General features: G+C 32.3%; 1 protein-coding gene across 1 annotated transcript; it reads left to right on the top strand.

Annotated features, from left to right (window-relative positions):
• The first annotated feature begins 10419 nt into the window (after positions 1-10419).
• On the top strand, positions 10420-11633 carry LOC132044660 (ethylene-responsive transcription factor ERF096-like). The gene has a single exon (XM_059435168.1). It carries the CDS (start codon positions 10821-10823, stop codon positions 11289-11291), a length of 471 nt encoding a protein of 156 aa, XP_059291151.1. The 5' UTR covers positions 10420-10820; the 3' UTR covers positions 11292-11633.
• Positions 11634-21097: the final 9464 nt, after the last annotated feature.

Genomic DNA, 21097 nt, shown 5'->3' with positions numbered 1-21097 from the left:
TCATGTAATCGAAATACTAGTCTATTCCCATTTTTATATGTTAAACATTTTGGTTTTTAAATGATAGTAGTAATATTTACTATTAGTTTTATTTATGTATGTCATTTGAAGATATGGATATCTCTCAAAATGAGTTTGAATTAAAATTCAATTGTGAAGGCATTTGTTTGATTGATTCTGCTATAACGCACACGATATTCAAAGACAAGAAATATTTTTCTCATTTACTCATGGGCAAGATAAATGTTACTACGATTTCTGGTAGTACTAGTTTGATTGAAGGCTCTGGAAGAGCCATCGTAAATTTGCCTAAGGGAACAAAACTCATTATAAACGATGCCATGTTCTCTCCTAAGTCTCAAAGGAATTTATTGAGTTTTAAAGATATCCGCCAAAATGGATATCATATTAAGACAATGGATGAGATGAATCTTGAATATCTTGGTATCACCAAGAATGTCTCGGGCCAGAAATATGTTGTAGAAAAGTTCCCCCGCTTTATCTTAAAACATATTGGACAAAAATTAGTGCAATTGAGGTATATTCTATTGTAAACCAGAAGTTTACTAATTCCAATACTTTCGTAATTTGGCATGATCGACTAGGACATCCCGGATCTATAATGATGAGGCGAATTATAGAAAATTCAAATGGGCATCCATTAAAGAACCTGAAGATTCTTTCAAATAATGAATTTTCTTGTACTGCTTGTTATCAAGGCAAGTTGATTATTAGGCCATCACAAACAAAAGTTGGGATTGAGTCCCTAGCATTTTTGGAACGTATACATGGGGATATTTGTGGACCTATTCACCCACCTAGTGGGTCGTTTAGATATTTTAGATGGTCTCATGTGTGCCTACTGTCATCTCGCAACCTGGCGTTTGCAAAATTATTGACACAAATAATTCGATTACGGGCACAGTTTTCTAATAATCAGATCAAGTCTATTCACCTTGACAATGCTGCTGAGTTTTCATCCCAAGCATTTAATGATTATTGTTATCAATTTGGATAAAAGTTGAACATCCTGTAGCTCATGTTCACACTCAAAATGGTCTTGCAGAATCATTAATTAAATATCTGCAGTTGATAGTAAGACCATTTCTTATGAAAACAAGGTTGCCCACTTCTGTTTGGGGTCATGCAATTTTTCATGCAACAACACTTGTTCATCTCAGACCGACAAATTATCATAAATTCTCACCGTTGAGATTAGTTTTAAATCAAGAACCTAATATATCCCATCTAAGAGTTTTTGGATGCGCTGTATATGTGCCTGTAGCACCACCACATCGTACTAAGATGGGTCCCTAAAGAAGGTTATGAATATATGTTGGGTTTGAATCAATCTCCATTATTCGCTACCTTGAACCATTGACGGGAGATTTGTTCACTACTCGATTTGCAGATTGTCGATTTGATGAGACACTTTTCCCAAAATTAGGGGGAGAACATAGTGAAATCAGAAGAGAAATTTTGTGGAATAATCCACCATTGTCTTATCTTGATCCATATGCTTCTATTTGTGAGCAAGAGGTTCAAAAGATTATTCACTTGCAGAAAATAGCAAATCAAATGCCAGATGCATTTACAGATTTGAAAAGAATACCAAACCACATGTCCCTGCAGATAATGTCCCAATTCGGATTAATGTCCCTGTAGGATTATCTACTAGTGTCGTAGCTAATGAGTCCAAAGCACGCCTGAAGCGTGGTAGACCATTGGGTTCTAAAGATCGAAATCCTAGAAAATGAAAAACCAATGGACAAGATGACACTATGAAAGATCTCATAAAGGAATTCAAGATTTAAGTAATCATATGATCCTTGAAGAGATCAATGAGCCTGAGACTCAAGAAAATGAGGAACTATCAATAAATCCAATTGACGATGGAAACAATTTGAATCGATCAGAAATAGTGGTGGATTATGTCTTTGAATATGATGTTGCAATAAGAATTATGCAAGATAGTGAGGATCTTGAACCTCAATCTATTGGAGAATGTCGACAAAGAGCGATTGGACAAAGTGGCAAAAGCAATTAAATCAGAGTTGAATTCACTTGCCAAATGCGAAGTTTTTGGACCTGTAGTCCAAACACCTAAGGGTATTAAACCTGTTGGTTATAAATCGATTTTTGTGCGTAAAAGAAATGAGAAAAATGAAATACAAAGATACAAGGCACGCCTTGTTGTACAAGGTTTTTCACAAAGACCTAGTGTCGATTATGAAGAGACATACTCACCGGTTATGGATGCGATAACATTACGTTATCTTATTAGTTTCGCTGTCTATGAGAAAGTTGAGATGCATTTGATGGATGTGGTTACAGCGTATCTTTATGGGTCACTTGATAGTGAGATATATATATATATATATATATATATATATATATATATATATATATATATATATATATATATATATATATATATATATATATATATATATATGAAAATCCCCGAAGGATTTAAGATGCCCGAAGCATGTAGTTCAAAGTCTCGGGAAATATACTCAATCAGATGCAAAAATCATTGTATGGTTTGAAGCAATTAGGACGCATGTGGTATAACCGCCTTAGTGAGTATTTATCGAAGGAAGATTATATAAATGATGCCATTTGCCCATGTGTTTTTATAAAAAAACAACATCGGGGTTCGTTGTACTTGCTGTTTATGTTGACGACATAAACCTTATTGGAACTCCAGCAGAGCTTCAGAAGGCAATTGATTATTTAAAGAAAGAATTTGAGATGAAAGATTATGGAAAGACAAAATTATGTCTTGGTTTGCAAATTGAACATTTGACAAACGGTATCTTTGTCCATCAATCTACCTATACAGAAAAGGTGTTGAAATGATTCTATATGAATGAAGCACATCCATTAAGTACTCCGATGGTTGTTCGATCACTTGATGTGAATAAGGATCCGTTCCGACCTCAAGAAAAGAATGAAGAGATTCTTGGTCCTGAAGTACCATATCTTAGTTCGATTGGTGCATTAATGTATCTTGCTAATACTACAAGGCCTGACATCGCATTTTCAGTCAATCTGTTAGCAAGATATAGCTCTGCCCCAATCAGGAGACACTGGAATGGAATCAAACACATACTGCGGTATCTAAAAGGGACTACTGATATGGGCTTGTTTTATTCCAACAATGCAGTCCCAATTTTATTGGTTATGCCGATGCAGGGTATTTATCTGACCCACAAAAAGCTCGTTCTCAAACAGGCTATGTGTTCACATGTGGGGGCAAGCGCCATATCTTCGCGATCTACAAAACAATCTATTGTGGCTACTTCATCAAATCATGCCGAAATAATAGCTATTCATGAAGCAAGCCGAGAATGTGTGTAGCTGAGATCAATGATACATCTCATTCGAGAAAAACGTGACAAAGTACCCACGATCTTATATGAAGATAATGCAGCGTGCATAGCCCAATTAAGGGGAGGATTCATAAAAGGAGATAGAACGAAGCATATTTCACCAAAGTTATTCTTCACATGATCTCCAGAAGAATGGTGATATCAACGTACAACAGATTCGGTCAAGTGATAATTTAGCGGATTTGTTCACTAAGGCATTGCCAACCTCAATATTTAAGACGTTGATATACAAAATTGGAATGCGTCATCTTCGAGACATTACTTGATGTTTCCATTAGGGGGAGTGAAATACGTGTTGTACTCTTTTTTCCTTAACCAAGGTTTTATCCGATTGGGTTTTCCTGGTAAGGTTTTTAACGAGACAGCTAGCAATGTGTATTACTAGATATGTGTACTTTTTTTCCTTCAATAGAATTTTTCCCACAGGTTTTTTTTAGTAAGGTTTTAGCGAGGCACATTATCTATTAATAAAACATCCAAGGGGGAGTGTTATGAACTATGTTACAAGATATTTGGATGTATTATTAAGTGTAAATTATACCACTTGCACATTAAGTGATAAAATACAACTTGCAATTGCAAGATGTATCTTAGTTGTAGCAAGTTATATCTTAGTTGTACTTTTTAGTTGTATCTTAGTTGTAGCAAATTGTAAATCAATTTGCACAAGTTGTGTGTTGAAGATTGAGGGGCAAAACTCTTCTATAAATAGAGACCTCTGCCCTCTCATTTGGGACACCATCAACAAGTGATAATACAATATCTCCTTTCTCTCTACAAAGTTATTTTAGTTTGTTTCTCTTGTTTATTTCCAATTATATAGTTTTATAATACTTTATATAATACTTTTCTAATACTAACTTTTTTTAATAGGACTGACACAACCCTTTGCCTGTTGAGTGTTGACTGATAAGCCTCTGAGGTTGGAAAAATAAGAATTTTGGTCTTGAATTGTCACACAAGTCAAAGAAGGTTTGCAATTGTTTTGAAGCTTCTAAACTTTTCAATGTTTTATAACATTATTAGATCTATAATCCACATGATTCGAACAGTATAAAGCCAAAAGTAACGACCTTTTTGTTGGCATTTTTCTGAAAAAAGTAATGAGAAAGAAAAAAATATTACTATTTTAATTAGGCGGAGAACATAGTTTATTGAACTTAGATTTGAAGACTACTCTATTCCCACATCTTTGTGACTTCTTATTTTAAAGTTATCAATCTGAACAATAATTTTCTTTTAGTTTCACGTATCGTGATAAATATAATGAAATCTTAAACTATACTCTTTTATCCCATTTTAAGTGCCAATATTTCGTCATATAATTACAATGATGATTGTAAATTTTAGATGTCGAACGCTTAAAGCTAAAAAAGGAAAAGAAAAAAAAAAAGATGTCTAGCTCACTCCTATATTAGCCTTTTCGTTTTTGAATAAACTCGAAAACAAATTGTGTATGAAAAGTTTCATGTTGAAATTAAAAAAAAAAAAAAAAAAAAATAAGTCTGATATAAACTTTCTGTAATTAGAATCTATCACCAGTTGGACATTTTTGGTACAATTAATTAGTAAATAATCCTCCTTATAAATCTCTTGCAATTTATGGACCTTTTAGATCACAGTCTAAAGATCCCTTTTTGAGCCGACAAAGTATCTTATGAGAAAACTTAGATCATGGTCTAAAATTTTGTAAGTTATTATAAACGTTAGACGACAGTCTAATATATATATGTAATGTTGAGAAACATATGAGAAAACATTAGATCTTAGTCTAACGTTGTCCAGAAAGATAATTACTTAAGGATTATATTTGCACAATTTTTGAAAATAGGGACAAAATCTTCATAAGGGACTAAAAAGGGATGTGTAAATCAGCCTCCTCTAATGAAGTAATTACACGGTCGGACCTTCAAATGAACTGGCCTTTAATTTTTATCCTTCAAATGGTCAAGTCTTTAATTTTACCCTTTAAAATCGTATTTATGGCTAGCGGAAAAAAACTAAAGACTAACCCATTTGAAGCGCAAAAATTAGAGACCAGCACAAAATAGGGCCAAAAGTGCAAATGACCCTTCTCTAATTGCCGAGTTTTATGTCGGGCCCATAAAAGGAGTCCACATGTTGAACAGATCTCTGTACAGCCTTTTAAACAGAAAAGCCCACACAAAAGCCCATAGGAATTGCTATCAAGCAAACATGGGCAATTCACAGAATTGCCCTTCTTTTGGGGTGGTCTTTAAATTTTGCCCCTCATATTTGAAATCTTTAAATTTTGCCCTTCGAACCCACACAGTCAAAATTTAAAAAAAAAATCGCAAAGCAGAGTTTAAATTTCGCTATGCTCCCACCGGCATACACTTGTGAAGGAATTATTAAAGTTATGTCGACCCTAAGATACTTATGCCTTATGGGCGGACTTGGCGTAAGTATCTTATCTCGCATAACTTTGATAATTCCTTCACAAGTTTATCTTGAGATCCTACAGATAAAAGTTTGCCCATTAAAAGTATGCCCCCACCGCATAACTTTGTGAAGGAATTACGAAAAGATTATACGGGACCCGAAAGATACTTACGCCTTATAAATGGCAGACTTAGCATAAGTATGCAAGCCGGTCCCAGATAACTTTGATAATTTATTCACAAGGCTTTACGCCGGTCCCAAGATAAAAAGTTTGCCCATTAAAGTATGCCCCAATTTACATAAACTTGTGAAGAATTATCAGTTATCTTAGAGATAGGCATACTTACGCGTCTTGCTTATAAGGGTGAGTATGCCGGTTAAACATAAATTTTTGTACCCCTTAACAAGTATCTGTCGGTCCGCATACACGCGACCCAAACCTTGCCTTTTTTTTTTTAATTTATGCTTGAGCGGTTCGAACTCGGGGCTCAATGATTTTACGTACGAAAGCTCAAAGTTACACGCGAAGGGCAAAATTAAAAATAAACAATATGAAGGGCATAATTTAAAGGCACAAATATGAGAAAAAATTTAAAGACCACCCCAAAAGAAGGGCAATCCGCGCAAAAAAAAGAGCAAACATTGTTGAAACTTCAAACTACAAACAAATTGGGACTTCAAAACCTTTTTTTTTTTTTTGCGGATTATCCTTCATTTGGGGTGGTCTTTAATTTTTGGCCGTCAAATTTGGTCTTTAAGCTTTTTTTCTCGCCTAACTCCCGATGTTGTGGTTCGAACACATTCGCTAAAAAAAAAAAAACAAAATTTAGCGAAATTTGGGCCATGTACGAGAAGTGCATTTTATAGAGACAAATTTAAAGACCACCCCCAGCGAAGGGCAATCTTTTCAAAACTACATTGCATTGTATCTTGAAGACTATTTGTAAATTCCATAGGACCATATCGATCCATCGGGGCACACGACCTTAATAAAGGTGTCAAATAAAGACAGCACACAAAGTGCAATACTAAAGTAGTAAAAGCATTGACAGCTGAACTCTGGGATTGAACATCTGTCACAATTTTACTTTTGTATATTACTTAATCTAGTATCCTTATAAGATATCAATTTGGTCATTGTGGTCGGACTCTATTATGAATTTCTGACCACATTCTCCTTAGGCGGGTTGAGTTAGATATATGTTCATTGACGGTTATTTTGGACTATCGTCCAAGTCAGCTCAACTAAGGCTTGGGCTAATTTGGGCTGCATATGAAACCCAAATTAACCCAACACTAATATTGAGTTTGATTTATTTGAAATAGTTGGGTCATTTGCACTTTTGTCCTGCTTTGTGCTGGTCTTACTTAACCCCTCAAGACAAAATAGCTTTTTCGCGGGGAATGAGTTTATAGTTTTGGATCATAATATTTCACAAGTTATGCTGGGTCCTTAAAGAACTTATGTACCTTTAGACATAAGTTCGATTTTGAAGGACAAAAATTAAAGACCAACCCATTTGAACGACAAACCGTGCAATTTCTTCGAAATAGTTCATGATCATAAATAACTTTTTTATTAGTTTGATTTGATAATTAAACAAATAATAATAGAACAAAGAAACAAATGAAAAAAAGTTCATTAGTTTTTTTATTTCAAACATAAAAAAAGGTTTTGAATTAGATAAGTTAGGTTATGATTCATTGTTCAGCTCAAAATTGGTCCGCTAAATTTTAACCAAAACAAATATTGGACAGTTTGCTACTGACGGATATGACGACACAAATCATATGTCATAAAGCTCTAAGCAAGTATTTAATTGTAAAATAAGCACTTATTCCTCAATATCGCCCATAAAAAATTAGTTATAGGAAACCATTTTGATTGACACTGATTACCAACAGAGGGAACACTTTGGTACTTTTTATTTTTTATTCTTATAACCATCTGATATACGGAACATACTGGTCCGGCTAATTCAAATTTGTGCATATAGGTCGCAATTAAGGGGAAGACGTTCCTTATCAATTATTTTTTTATTCCCAGTATTCGAACATAAGATTGCTAGTAATGAGTGAAAGTATCCTTGCAGTACATGCTATCATAGTTAATTACCCAGATAATATAAAAAAATATTACTATCAATATTATATAATGTGATTCATAAAAGAATCCATCAGTTAACTCCTAATTAAGCAAATTATGCCAATACACTGGAACAAGCTTAGCTAAATATGTACATACTTCCAATTCAATGTAAAGAGGTGGAATATAACATATTAGATTCCTTGTGGTGCAAAACTTTTTATTGATGAATGCATCATAGTTTATAAATTAATGTAAATTAATTCACCCTACTCCACTATGTACCCGTGTTGTCTCATAGCATGCATTATATTCACGTAAGCTAGGACTTCTAAAGTTTAACAAGGGAAAAAAGTCAAATTGTTATTCCTATTTTATGTTGAAAATACATTAAAAAATGGAATTATAAGCTTGTTGTTTGCTAATTGCTGGATATGATGACGAAACAAATCATATGTCATAAAGCTCTAGGCAATAATTGTAAAAGGAGCACTTCTTAATCTTCTCAATTAGAAGATGTCCTTGTAAGAAAGAAACAGGTACTATGTGCTTAATTAGTTGTACTTTCCACGTGCAAAGTGATATTAGTGTATATATAACTTAAATTCTAAACGAAAATATAAGGACAAAGTTTCTGTAAGTGTCATCAAATAACTGCTAGCTAATTAGTCAAATCATGCTAGTACACTGAATTAAACAAGCTTAACTACATGTACATCCTTCCAATTCAATGTAAAGAGATAGAATAAAACATATTGGATTCCTTGAATAGTGCAAAACTTTTTGATGATGAATGCATTATCTATAGTTTATTAATTCACCCTACTCCACGTATAAGCATTTCATAGCTCATATCAAAACGAATCTAATCTTAATATTTAATTATTAATAGTTAATTTTGTACTATTTTATCTTATTCATCTTATTCCTTTCAGAAATCCTTTCAAATGTTTAATATATTCATATTTGAGTTCATTATTTTTATGTCTATGTATGAATATATACCTACAAACACTTCAAATTGTTTTTGCTTTTTGTAGGGGCTAAAAGGCTAATGTTTTTTTCCCTCTCACTATACGTATGAGACGAGTGATAGTGCATAAGCATATGACCTCACCATTCATACAATGTACAATTAACCTGATCAATTTGCATCAAATTGTGATTAACTGAACAATGTCAAATCCAATTCTTTTGAGTTTTAAATTACTACTTTTATTTCATTTTATCTGAACCTGTTTGATTGAATGCAATGGTTAAGAAAAAAAAATTTTAGGAACTTGTAGTATCATGACATTTTTGTGGCTATGAATGAAATAACGTCACTAAGAATAAAATGAGAAGTTTAAGGTTCAATTATTTCTAAATAATAGATTTGCATGTATCATTCTGTTTGAGACAGACTATAAAACAAAGAATGTCACCCAAAAATAATAATAGAGAGGTCGAATAGTTAATGTCGAGTCGATTCTATCTAAAATAAAAGAGTTTTACTTAAACACAATATCGATTGTGTAATTTCTTTTATTCTATTAAGGTTACCTTCAGACATAATAAAAAAGAAAGAATGTCACACAAAAAAGGCAGAGAGATTGAATATCCAATTGTGTAATTTCTTTTATCCTATTAAGTTTACCTTAAAGATTTCTACTCATTAATGATCCTTTGCATATTCGTTCATTATTATATATGTCTAAGTATGAATATATACCTACAACAATTAAAATTACTTTTTGGTTTTTGTAGGGGGTAAAAAGCTAAATGTTTTTTTTCTTTAACTATACGTAAGAGCTGAGTGCATAAGCATATGACCTCACCATGAATACAATGTACAAATAACCTGAATTTGGATCAAATTCTTGTTAACTGAACAATGTCAAAACCAATTCTTTTGAATTTTAAATTACTCCATACGTTTCATTTTACCCCAACATATTTAAATGGGTGTGAAGTTTAAGAAAAAATATTTTTGAAACTAATTATGGTATTATGACATTTCTGTGACTATAAAATCATGTCAATAAGGTCAACAAAGAAGTTTAAGATTAAATGTTTATATATATAAAAATGTGTGTCAGTCGATTCAGAACAGACTAAACCGATGATTCAATAATCTTATTGTTTCAATTCGAACTTCTTAGTTATCTTGACTAGATGAGTCCAAGAAAGGGAATAATTAAGTCATAATTCATTGGTTGAATATATCACTTACCATTATTTTTGTATATATGATGAACTTATCATAAATTCATTGATTTACGATGCTTCTGTTATTGCTTGCTTTTATTAGATCGAGGGTTGGTCAAGGATCGGAGTTGTTGACTAATTATTTGACTGTTGACATGTCTCTTTTGTATGTGTTGTCTGGACGGAGAATGACTTAATGATTATTTGTTTGCCTGACTCAAAAGTTAAAATTTTAGTAGATAAGAATCGTGTAAAAACTTATTTTGAGGAATGACCTAGATTAGATTATTTCTCAATAACAATATATAACTAAAAGCATATATAGAGTGTCACACAAAAATTCTCATCACTACCATAATAGTAGCATGTATAAGAATCGAAATGGGAGTCGGCCGTCCGTGGCATCGGGTAACCATACATGAACGAGGAATCGATAATATAGAAAGATCAAGTAGTTAATAAAAGTGAGTTGATTATGTAAAAAAATGCTATAGCATTAGTGGATATTAGGTAAAATCAAAACAAAAAATAAAAATAAAAAATACAGAAACATGAAATAGAGGCATGCAAATTAAAGCACATGAACAATTAAAAGCAGGGTCGAGTCTCTATAGCCATCATTTGACCAATTCGATACACTGCATCATAATTAACTTTTTGGTCCTCATAGAAGGTTCTTTTTCTGTCTAAACTAATTAATTTGGTCCCTCAAGATATTCCATTTAACTCATTCTCAACCATTCTTTATTATGCCAAACAATAAACTCCTTTTTGGTGAAATCCTTTATAAACTAGCCACCTTGAACCATATTCTGCATGAAAAAAAAAACAAAAACATGGACGAAGTGAAATACAGAGGTGTTCGTAAGAGGCAATGGGGGAAATATGCTGCTGAAATTCGCGATACTTCGAAACAAGGAGGGGTTCGTGTTTGGCTAGGCACATTTGGCACTGCTGAAGAAGCAGCTCGAGCTTATGATAAGGCGGCTTATAACATGAGGGGAAATTTGGCAATTCTTAATTTTCCTCATGAGTATAATTTGCCTAGTAGCTCTTCTCATTTTCACAATAATTCATCGACAGGATCATCGTCTTCGAGTAATGTGCATGCAATTCACGATCAGCATGGAAGAGGGCAAGTTCTTGAACTTGAGTATCTGGACGATAGGATTCTTGAAGAACTTCTTGATTGTGATCAACAACCAAATAAGAGGAAATGAAGATCGTTAACATCACTTGTATCAATATAAAGCTAAGTATTTTACGTAATTTCTAAACAAAACCTCAGTCTAACCAAGAACCGGAGTTGGAAAATTAGCTGAAGGAGAGGGACTTAAAATCTTACCTCGTAATAGTCCATATAATTGTAAAGAGTTGGACGGGCCAACATTTTACAATTAATGGTGGTGCATGTCATAGTATGCAACTATAATAAGACTTTGAAATTGAATGCTACATAAGCATAACTAAGGACTCTTTATATATGGCATACTTGATGTATGTAATGTATATTCATACTTATATACTTGACAGTACCAATAGCGTGTGGTAATTACTTATGAATTTATGTTATATGTCCTGACAATGTGAATATTTTTTTTATACTATTAATGAATTTAAGTTGTGGTAGCACGTTGTTCAGTTACCATTTTTACGAGACTATTAATCCGTATACTAATGTTTATCAATATAAATGATATTTGCTTTGCCAAAACAATCTTGTAGCATCCGGTTATATGAGCCAGATGTAATTGTCCTGATACATGTGACTGCACCTATGTTTCGATTGACAATATATATACCCTTCTTTTCGTTTTGTGACTCACCTGGTATATAGTTAAATGGAATTTGTAACAACGTAAATACGTAACTCAATCCTTCGTTTTGAATATTTATGTCTCATTTCATGTTTTAAGTTCTTGGATAAGTTGATGGAGTATTATTTTTGGTAACTTGTTTGTATGGCTTTGGTCGGGACCCGAGTAGTTCGGGCCAATTTCGGCACAATTGGAAATAAGTGAAAATTTGAAAAATCTAGGCTTGTTCGCTTATGGGTTATTCGCACAAATGCCCTATTTCGAGGTAGTCTTCAAGTTTTGCTCCTCAAATTTGTGGTATTTAATTTTTGCCCTTAAGACTTTTCTGGTCAGTTATAAATTAAATTTTGTCACTGAATATATATATATATATATATATATATTTGGGGTCGCAGGAGTTATGTGGACAAGACACAATTGAAAATAATCCGAAAAAAGGAAGAAATTTAAATTTTACTCGGCATATACTTAGCGATTAGCTTCAGAGTAGTTATCATCACATCCACACAAGTTATGTGTGCCTTAACTTTCATATATATACTGATATATGAATGAAAAATACTACACAACTTATGCCGCATAACTTAATTCCTACATAACTTGAGCCGAACGACGCAAACTTCAGTTTCCAACGATAAAATTTTATAGAACTTATGTCGTTTGAAGCATATTTGAATATTTTCATTAAATAAACAGAAGGGACAAAAAGTTAAAGACCACATATATGTGAGGCAAAAATTAAAGACCAGTTCGTATAAAGAGAAATCCATGCAAAAGAAGACTTATAGCCTGTTTGGCCAAGCTTCTAAAAACAACTTATTTGAAATTTAGCTAAAAACAGTTTGTGTTTGGCCAATTAATTTAAAAAGTACTTTTGAACAGCGATTATTTTTTGGCCAAACTTTTAAAAAATGCTTCTATGTGTATTTTTCTCTAAAGTAATTTTCTAAAAAGTGCTTTTGGGCAAAAGTTTTTTTTTTTTAGCTTCTGAAAAACTGTTTCTGCTACTTCCTAAAAGCACTTATTTTCTCCCAAAATCTTAGCCAAACACCTCACTTTTTTTTTTTTTTTTAAATAAGCATTTATTGAAAAAATAAATACTTTTGACCAATAATGAGGGACAAAATTATCTTTTGTGTGTGATGCACGGGCTATAACACTACGCAAATTTGTGTGTCTTAGCTTGTGCACAAAATTTTTATTAGTCCAACCCTTTCACGGTTGGGTGGATCCGTGACCCGTTTATTTATTGACTCAACCTATTTTGACCAGCCCAATTAAATTGAAAAAAAAATTGGGCTGATATGTAGCTCAAAATTGACCCATGAGGAACTCCGTCAAAATATTTTGAAAAAGATAATTTTTTTGTTTAATATATTATATATAACAATTATTAATCTTTTTATTAGGTATTAGAAAATTATAAAAGAACAAATAAAGAAATTAAAACTCAGTAAGAGTTGATCGGGTTAGGTTCAGACTCGCTCTTTAGCCCATTTCAGTTGCCAACCCATTTTATTAACTCGATCTATTTCGATCCGCCTTAATTCAGTCCAAGCCGTCCGTTTGATCCCCTACCCGAGATATGACACAAGAGTCCTGGTACGTAATGGGCGCGCGATGCAAGCTCCATGACAGAGTGCGAACAGTATACAAGTTCCACATCTATGTCTCCCATAATTTCCACAATGGTTATGCTATTCAATTTCGCTTAATAAATCGACAACCTTTTAAACTTGTCAGTAAATTTCATTATACATTCAACTAAAAGTTTCTACATGTTTTCTCAAACACCTATTACGTAGATAAGTTAACCATTTAAAATATGCCATCCTTTTTAATTATACACATTAGCCTCAATAAGCCGTAAATTCTCGGATTTGTTCCAATTGAGGCTGATATGTATAATTAAAGGAGGTGATAGATATCATATGGTTAACTTAACTACCTATTAGATGCTTGAGATCACGCACAATTTTTTTTAAAAGTTGAACCGAAAGTGTCTAATCAAAAGACTTTATATGTGCTCAAGTGCTCAAATGAATAAGCCGTAATTTGAGTGTCTAAGTGAAACTTATTCACAAATTTAAGCGGCCATCAATATTAAGCCATTCTTTTTTCTCCCTCATCTTTTTCCTCTTTTGCGGCGTTATTCTCATGTAAGATATGTGATATACAAGAAGTTACTCGTTAATAGGCTCAATTCACAACGCAATCGTGCTAAATTAAGTCTCCTATTACTCATGACAAAATATGATCTATCAATGTGTTATTCGTGTTGTACATTAGGCTGATCTTGTTATACATTAATCTTGTTGTATGTCGGCACCAAGTGGCAACATTCACCTGTCGTTTCTTAATCCACCATTTGCAATGATATTGTTAGTCCATATATACATAACAAAATAATTTTAACTTTAAAAATACTCAATTTTTCGTGATATAATTTGATTGAGCATTTAAGAAGTAAATGAAGACTTTTGAATTTTGTGCTTTAGTTTTGGTCCAAAACATATATTTGTATTGATTTTTTTATCAAATATGTACAAATTATTAATTTAGAACCCAGTAACTTTAAAATATTAGAACCGCGAACTCAGAAAATATATATATATATATATATATATATTGGCAACATTCAAAAAGTTTCTAAATCCACCATTTGCAATGATATTGTTGCTCGACTAAATTTTGCTATAAAATTTCACTAAAATCACGTTGTTCACGATTATTCCTTTCTCTTGGTGATTTATGTACAAACTTTTTAACATAAAAAATAAGTTTTGGAACCAAACTAACTCTTTAAAAAAAAAAAAGAATCAAACCTTAATTTGACAAAGCACCAGCAATGAAAGGACCAAACTGAATAACTTTTTGAGTTTGGTCCTTTCATTTGCATTTTGGGAGTGCGTGAAAGAGGGGTACTTTTTTTTTTTCTTCCTTTTTTTAAGCTATCAAAATCACGTTTTTTTCTCACTTTGGGCAAAGATTAGTCATGTTTTAAAACCCCGAAATATCAATATTTTATATAGAATTTAATATATTTTTTTTGCATACAATAACATCAGCTCATTACATCAAGTATACCTAAACGTTTGGATCGTCGTTTTAGGGGTTGTAGAGTGCTCCGAAATAAGTTTTGTTTGCTTGAAAACTTGACATCTTTGTTCTTTGGAAATCAAACTCAAAATTAAGCTTTTTTCAGTACTTTGACCTAAGATTAGTCACGTTTCAAAACACCGGAATATAAATATTTTATATAGAACTTCATATTTTTTTTAGCGTAAAATAATGTCGGCTCATTATATCAAGTATACATATATGTTTGGATCGTCGTTTTAGGGGTTGTAAAGTGCCTCGAAGTAAGTTTGGAAACTTGTTATCTTTAAGTTTTTTTTTCGTACTTTGACCGAAGATTAGTCACATTTCAAAACGTCGGAATATAAATATTTTGTATAGAACTTAATATTTTTTTTAGTGTACATTAATATCAGCTCATTACATCAAGTATACATATGCCTTTCACTCACGTAAATAAAAAATAAGGACGGGAGCATAGGTAGAAAACTAGTTGTAAATTGTCGAAACTTTAAATGGTCATAACTTTGCGCTCGGATGTCCGATTTACGCGATTTTTTTTTTGATCCGGGTATTTTTCTCTCTCTCTCTCTCTCAAACTCACCTTGGTTTGGCTGAGCCGATTTTTCTTATCCCATTCAATTTGAATTTTGCCCCAAATTTGTGCAAAAATTTCATTCTTCTTTAGTAAAAATCTATTTCGAGATGCTAATCCCATGGTAATGATATTTTGAATGTCAATTTCGAGGTTCCAAATTCAATTTATGAAAACGAGTTAGATAGCATTAGTGAACATTATAAAAAATAAAAAGTGTCTACTTTGTTGCTTTCACCAATTTGGCTTGGTGGTTTAGCCTCTCTTTTTTACTTACTTTTTTTTTTTTTTTTTTTTTTATGCCAACAACATGGGATCAAACCTTGGTGGGAGCATTGAATGAGATATATTATACCTTGATTGAACCTCTCGTATTGAATGAATTATTTTTGAATATAATATTTTTATTTCAAAACACTTAAATCAAATCCCTATAAAATATGACACTTAGATCTAAAGATGACAAGTTTCCAACCAAACAAAACTTACTTCGGGGCACTCGACAACCCTTAAAACGACGATCCAAATGTTTAGGTATACTTGATGTAATGAGCCGACGTTATTGTACGCAAAAAAGTATATTAAGTTCTATATAAAATATTGATATTTCGGGATTTTGAAACATGACTAATCTTTACCCAAAGTATGGAAAAAAGGTGATATTGATAGCTTAAACAAAGGGGAAAAAAAAGTACCCTTTCTTTCACCCACAGACGTAACGTGAAAGGACCAAACTCAAAAAGTTACAGTTTGGTCCTTTCACGCACGGATGCACAAAGCCACCGTGCGTGAAGCCTAGTTTAGTTTTTTTTTTTTTTTTTTTTTTTTAAAGGGTTAGTTTGGTTCCAAAAGTTATTTTTTGGGTTAAAAAAGTTGCAGGTCCTTCTCTGGGTGATTTATATACGTACAAAATGGCATATGACCTTCACCTTAATATATCTACTTTATTCTTGCCTAGTCCTCTAGACTATCTACTATTACTAAACAGAGATTTTTCTTAATTGGCAATAGCAACAGTAGTACATAATACTCCTATTAATTTGTTGTTGTTGGGAAAAACTGCAATAAAAGACGTACAAATAATTAATCATGGTAGATAAAAAGAAAGATGGACATAAATTTAAAAGAGGAATTGGTCAATGACTCAACATGCATACGTATTCACTTTTACTTGTCCATTATAATAAAAATAAATTTTCATTTTTACTTGTCCATCTTATCATATCAAGATAAAAACAATTTGTTTTCCTGTTTTACCTTAACATTAATTCTTATTCCCTAAATCAGATCATTTCTCAAGTCCCTTAATTCATTAATCTTAAGGGAAATTGTGGACTAGTAAAATTGAACAAAGGGAATATGTTGTTTAAGATCATTTTACGCTAATTAATGTTTATCAAGAGATTCACTATAATTACCTAATAAATGACATGATTATATTGTAAATATTTTTACACCATTAGTACATAAAACTTAAACTCATTAATTACCTAATAGTTTCGCCGTAGCTGATGAAGAATGAAGGCCCTTGATGCTTGCTTGTTTCAGGTAGTTTAACAATGTCATGTGACATTTGCTTTGCCAAACCAATCTTATAGCATTCTAATTTTTTTTGTGTTATCTAGTACTTTTATAAACTAAAATATGATGTAATTGCAACAACTATCACTGACGTTAAACCAAATATTCTCAATAGGAAGGACTTCTCTTTAATTGATCATGTGCAACATGAATTGAATGGCACGTGAATTTGAATTAATTGAACCAGTGTGTTTAAATACTAGAATGGTAAACCAAAACAAAAGTAAAGTATCTTTTCAAATGACATTGTTATCCATATAATTGGCATTTCCATCACAATTTAGTATATATCTTTTGGGGAGCCTCTTCATGCATGCATCTTGACATTCTCATTGTGATAAGGGTCAGAGATAACATTTCGCTGACGGGTTCGATAGAATTCAATGATTTTAGCATAACCCTGTATTTATGTTACAAAAGTTCACTTAATATATATTTTTAAATTCAAAAACTCGAAATCATAAACTCACCATTGTGATGCCTTGTTTTATCTCATATTCTTAGTGAGTTCCATGCTTCTTCTCGGTGGTTGCCAAGCAACTCCTAAAAACATCCTGGTTAATTAAACAAGTAATAGTGAGTAACTTTTTATAGAGGATAGGACTTGAGCAAATTAAATATGAGCTTATTTATAAAAAAGTAATAAGGAGTGTACCAAAAAAAAAAAAAAAAAAAAAACCGAATGAGAAAAAAAAAAGAAAAAGAAAAAAAGAATGCTTGATAATAACTTGATCGAGTTGAATTTGAATTATTGGTTTTGTGTTGATTTGATTATATCCGTCATTGTGTGATATGTGATAGGTGATACGTGATATTTGTATAAGGGAGAAATGGAGTAATGTGTTGTACATCATGCTGATTTTGTTGCACGTTCAGATGACATTTCTTGATCCACAAGCTGCAATAATGATGCTGCCACTCGACTAAATTTATCTATGAAAAGTCATTAGAATCACGTTGGTCACAGTAACTCCTTTCTCTTCATCTTGGTCATCTTGGGCTATGGGTTGAATCATCCGGTTTCCCAATTAGCATAGTTAGAGTGTAGTTACGAAATGTAATTACAGTTTGTGTATTTTACAAAATGCATGTAGTTACAGTTGTGCATACAGTAGCTATAGTTTAGAGCTGTATCAGCGCATAATTACGGGATTAGCTGTATCAGCACATACTGCCGCACTGGATTAGCTGAAATCGCGAGTATTAGTCATCAGTGCATTCTTATCAACACATACAGTCACGCACATGTATTGTGTGTTTGCTATAAAACCCAAAATGTAGTTACATTTCTTAATTTTTTGAAACTATAGCTAAGTCTAAGTATGAAAAAGTTATTATAAAGCAGGTCATTTGCATGATTGCCCTTCAAATGCACTGGTTTTTAATTTTTGCCCATCAAATTGTTGGTCTTTAATTTTTGCCCTTCGCCTGATATCCCGAGGTTCTAGGTTTGAACCTCGGCTTAATTAAAAAAAAAAAAAAGAATTTCGCAAGACAGAAGTTTGTAGCAAAATTAGGCCTATTTAGGCAGAGGTTTGCCTTAAGGCAAACTTATACCCAAAATTAGGCCTTAAGGCCTAACTTTTCGAGCAACCTCTTCCCGAATAGGCCTAACTTTGCCCGAATAAGCCTAATTTTGCTACAAATTTCTGCCTTGCAATTTTTTTTTAATATTTGACTGAGCGGGAGTTTGAACCCGGAACCCATGAATTTTAGGCGAATGGTTAAAGATTTCAAATTTGAGAGACAAAAATTAAAGACTAGTGTCTTTGAAGGACGTTCCGCACAAAAAAAAAAATGTTATAAAGCTTGTTACGATGACTCCTTTATTTATTGGTAAAATTAACAAAATGACTACCTTCTGGTAGTTTTCTATCATTTATAGCTACCTTTTAAAATTACCATTTGTAGCTATGTTTTTCCAAATTAAGGTATTTTTTCGGATGTATTTGCTGCTTATAAATACATAGTAACACAGTAAAAAATAAAATATATCCCTTGATTTAAGGCCATAATAGTGGGATCAATTAATTAACTATTAATTGGTATTTTTTACCATACCCTTCCACAAAATCAGATTTTAGATTACCTTTCTATAACCATTTTCTATTCCTCCATCGAATCTTCAACATTCAAACATAAAAAATCAAAAATTCAAAATTTGAAAACATTCAACAGCCAATATATTTGAAGTTTTTAATATTGATTTCGTTCTTGATTTACCCATATATTTGATAGCATAACCAATGTATTTGAAGTTTCCAATCAAACCCCATGTATTTTATATTAAATCTCATGTATTTGTGTGAGTAACATTTTGCATCACCCATGTATTTTAGCGGTAATGTATTTGAAGTTTTCAATATTGATTTCATTTTGATTTACCCATGTATTTAATAGCATAACCAATGTATTTGAAGTTACCAATCAAACCCCATGTATTTATATTAAATCCCATGTATTTGTGTGAGTAACAATTTGCATCACACATGTATTTGATGGATTAATTTGAACAAAATACACAAACATATATAGAAAACTTACAATGTATTTTCGTCATTCATGTATTTGAAACTAGATGAACTGATGGAATTAATTTGAACAAAGCACACAAAAATATAGAAAAACTTACATAAATACACCACTAACCACAACAATTGGTAGCTATATCATAGAACATACACAAATACATATATTTTTCATCTTCTCAAAACCCTAAAAACCCTAGACCACCAAAAAAAAATCCTAGCCACGGATCAAATGCAACTCGGTCCAAATTTATGAGCCTTGGTCCCACGACCAAAAGTCTTGGCATTTACGGCTCACTTGCCTGATGGGAGATAAGCCCACGGCCATAATGAATGATCATTCTAGTTGGAACATCATTCATATAAAAAAAAATGGAAAGGTTAATTGCCTTCTTATGTTTAATTTGTCCACAAAGCTTGAAATCATGGAAACCAAAAAAAATTTGAGAGAGGGGCAGCCACCATCCGTGGTGGTGGTGGTTGATAGAAGGAGAGAGATAATTTTTTAGGGATTTGAGAAATGAAAAATCTGAAATGGGTAGTGAGTGAGAATAGAGAAAGTCAAAAATTTATGAAAAAGGAGAGAGAATGGTAATGTATATTAAGTGATTAATATTGTTACCATTAAAAGGGGGATATGGGATTGGGGATACTAAATTTTAGGTGTATTTGTGCACCGAAAGTTACTGTGTAGCTATATTAGTTAAATTCAAAAAGTATTTAGTTATTATTAGTAATTAAAACAAAAGGTAGTTAATATCACTCATTATATACTAAAAGTAGCTATAACACGTAATTGTTCCATTTTATTTTATCTTGGGTTATGGGCTGCAACCTGACTCATCCGACAGGCCCATTGGGCTTTTAGTATAACGGCTGATATGTCTAATGATTCATCCTGGGCCATTGAGTTGTAGCCACAGTTTGAAAAGTAATAGAAAAATAAATATACTTTAATGCGGAAATAAATTTTGAACAAAAGTACTCATACATAAAATACGAAAAAACTTATAAAGGTTTGAACATCATGAATCGTTCCTTGGTTTGATCTTCTAAAGGTTCAAAATCAAGAAACAGTTCTTGAAGTTTAAAACTCTAGTAAGTTTTTGAACCCCATGAGTTATTCCTTGGAACTATACTTTAATATTTGAACAAAAATACTCATACATAAAATACAGAAAAAATTATAAAGGTTTGAACATCATGAATCGTTCCTTGGTTTTGATCTTCTAAAGCTTCAAAATCAAGAAACGGTTCATGAAGTTTAAAACTCCAGTAAGTTTTTGAACCCCATGAGTTATTCCTTGGGTTCCATTTGTCAATCCTTGAAGTTTAACAACGTTTTGTTGAGTTGTTCCATGTTTTAGTTAGGGCCTTTTAGCCAAAACTTTTTCCGTGTCAAAAAAAGTGGTTAAATATTAATAGCT

The sequence above is a fragment of the Lycium ferocissimum genome, unplaced genomic scaffold (assembly GCF_029784015.1).
Source record: "Lycium ferocissimum isolate CSIRO_LF1 unplaced genomic scaffold, AGI_CSIRO_Lferr_CH_V1 ctg51, whole genome shotgun sequence".
NCBI classification, from domain to species: Eukaryota; Viridiplantae; Streptophyta; class Magnoliopsida; order Solanales; family Solanaceae; genus Lycium; species Lycium ferocissimum.
The sequence above is the reverse complement of the archived record's forward strand: the minus strand, read 5'-3'. Positions and strand labels throughout refer to the sequence as shown.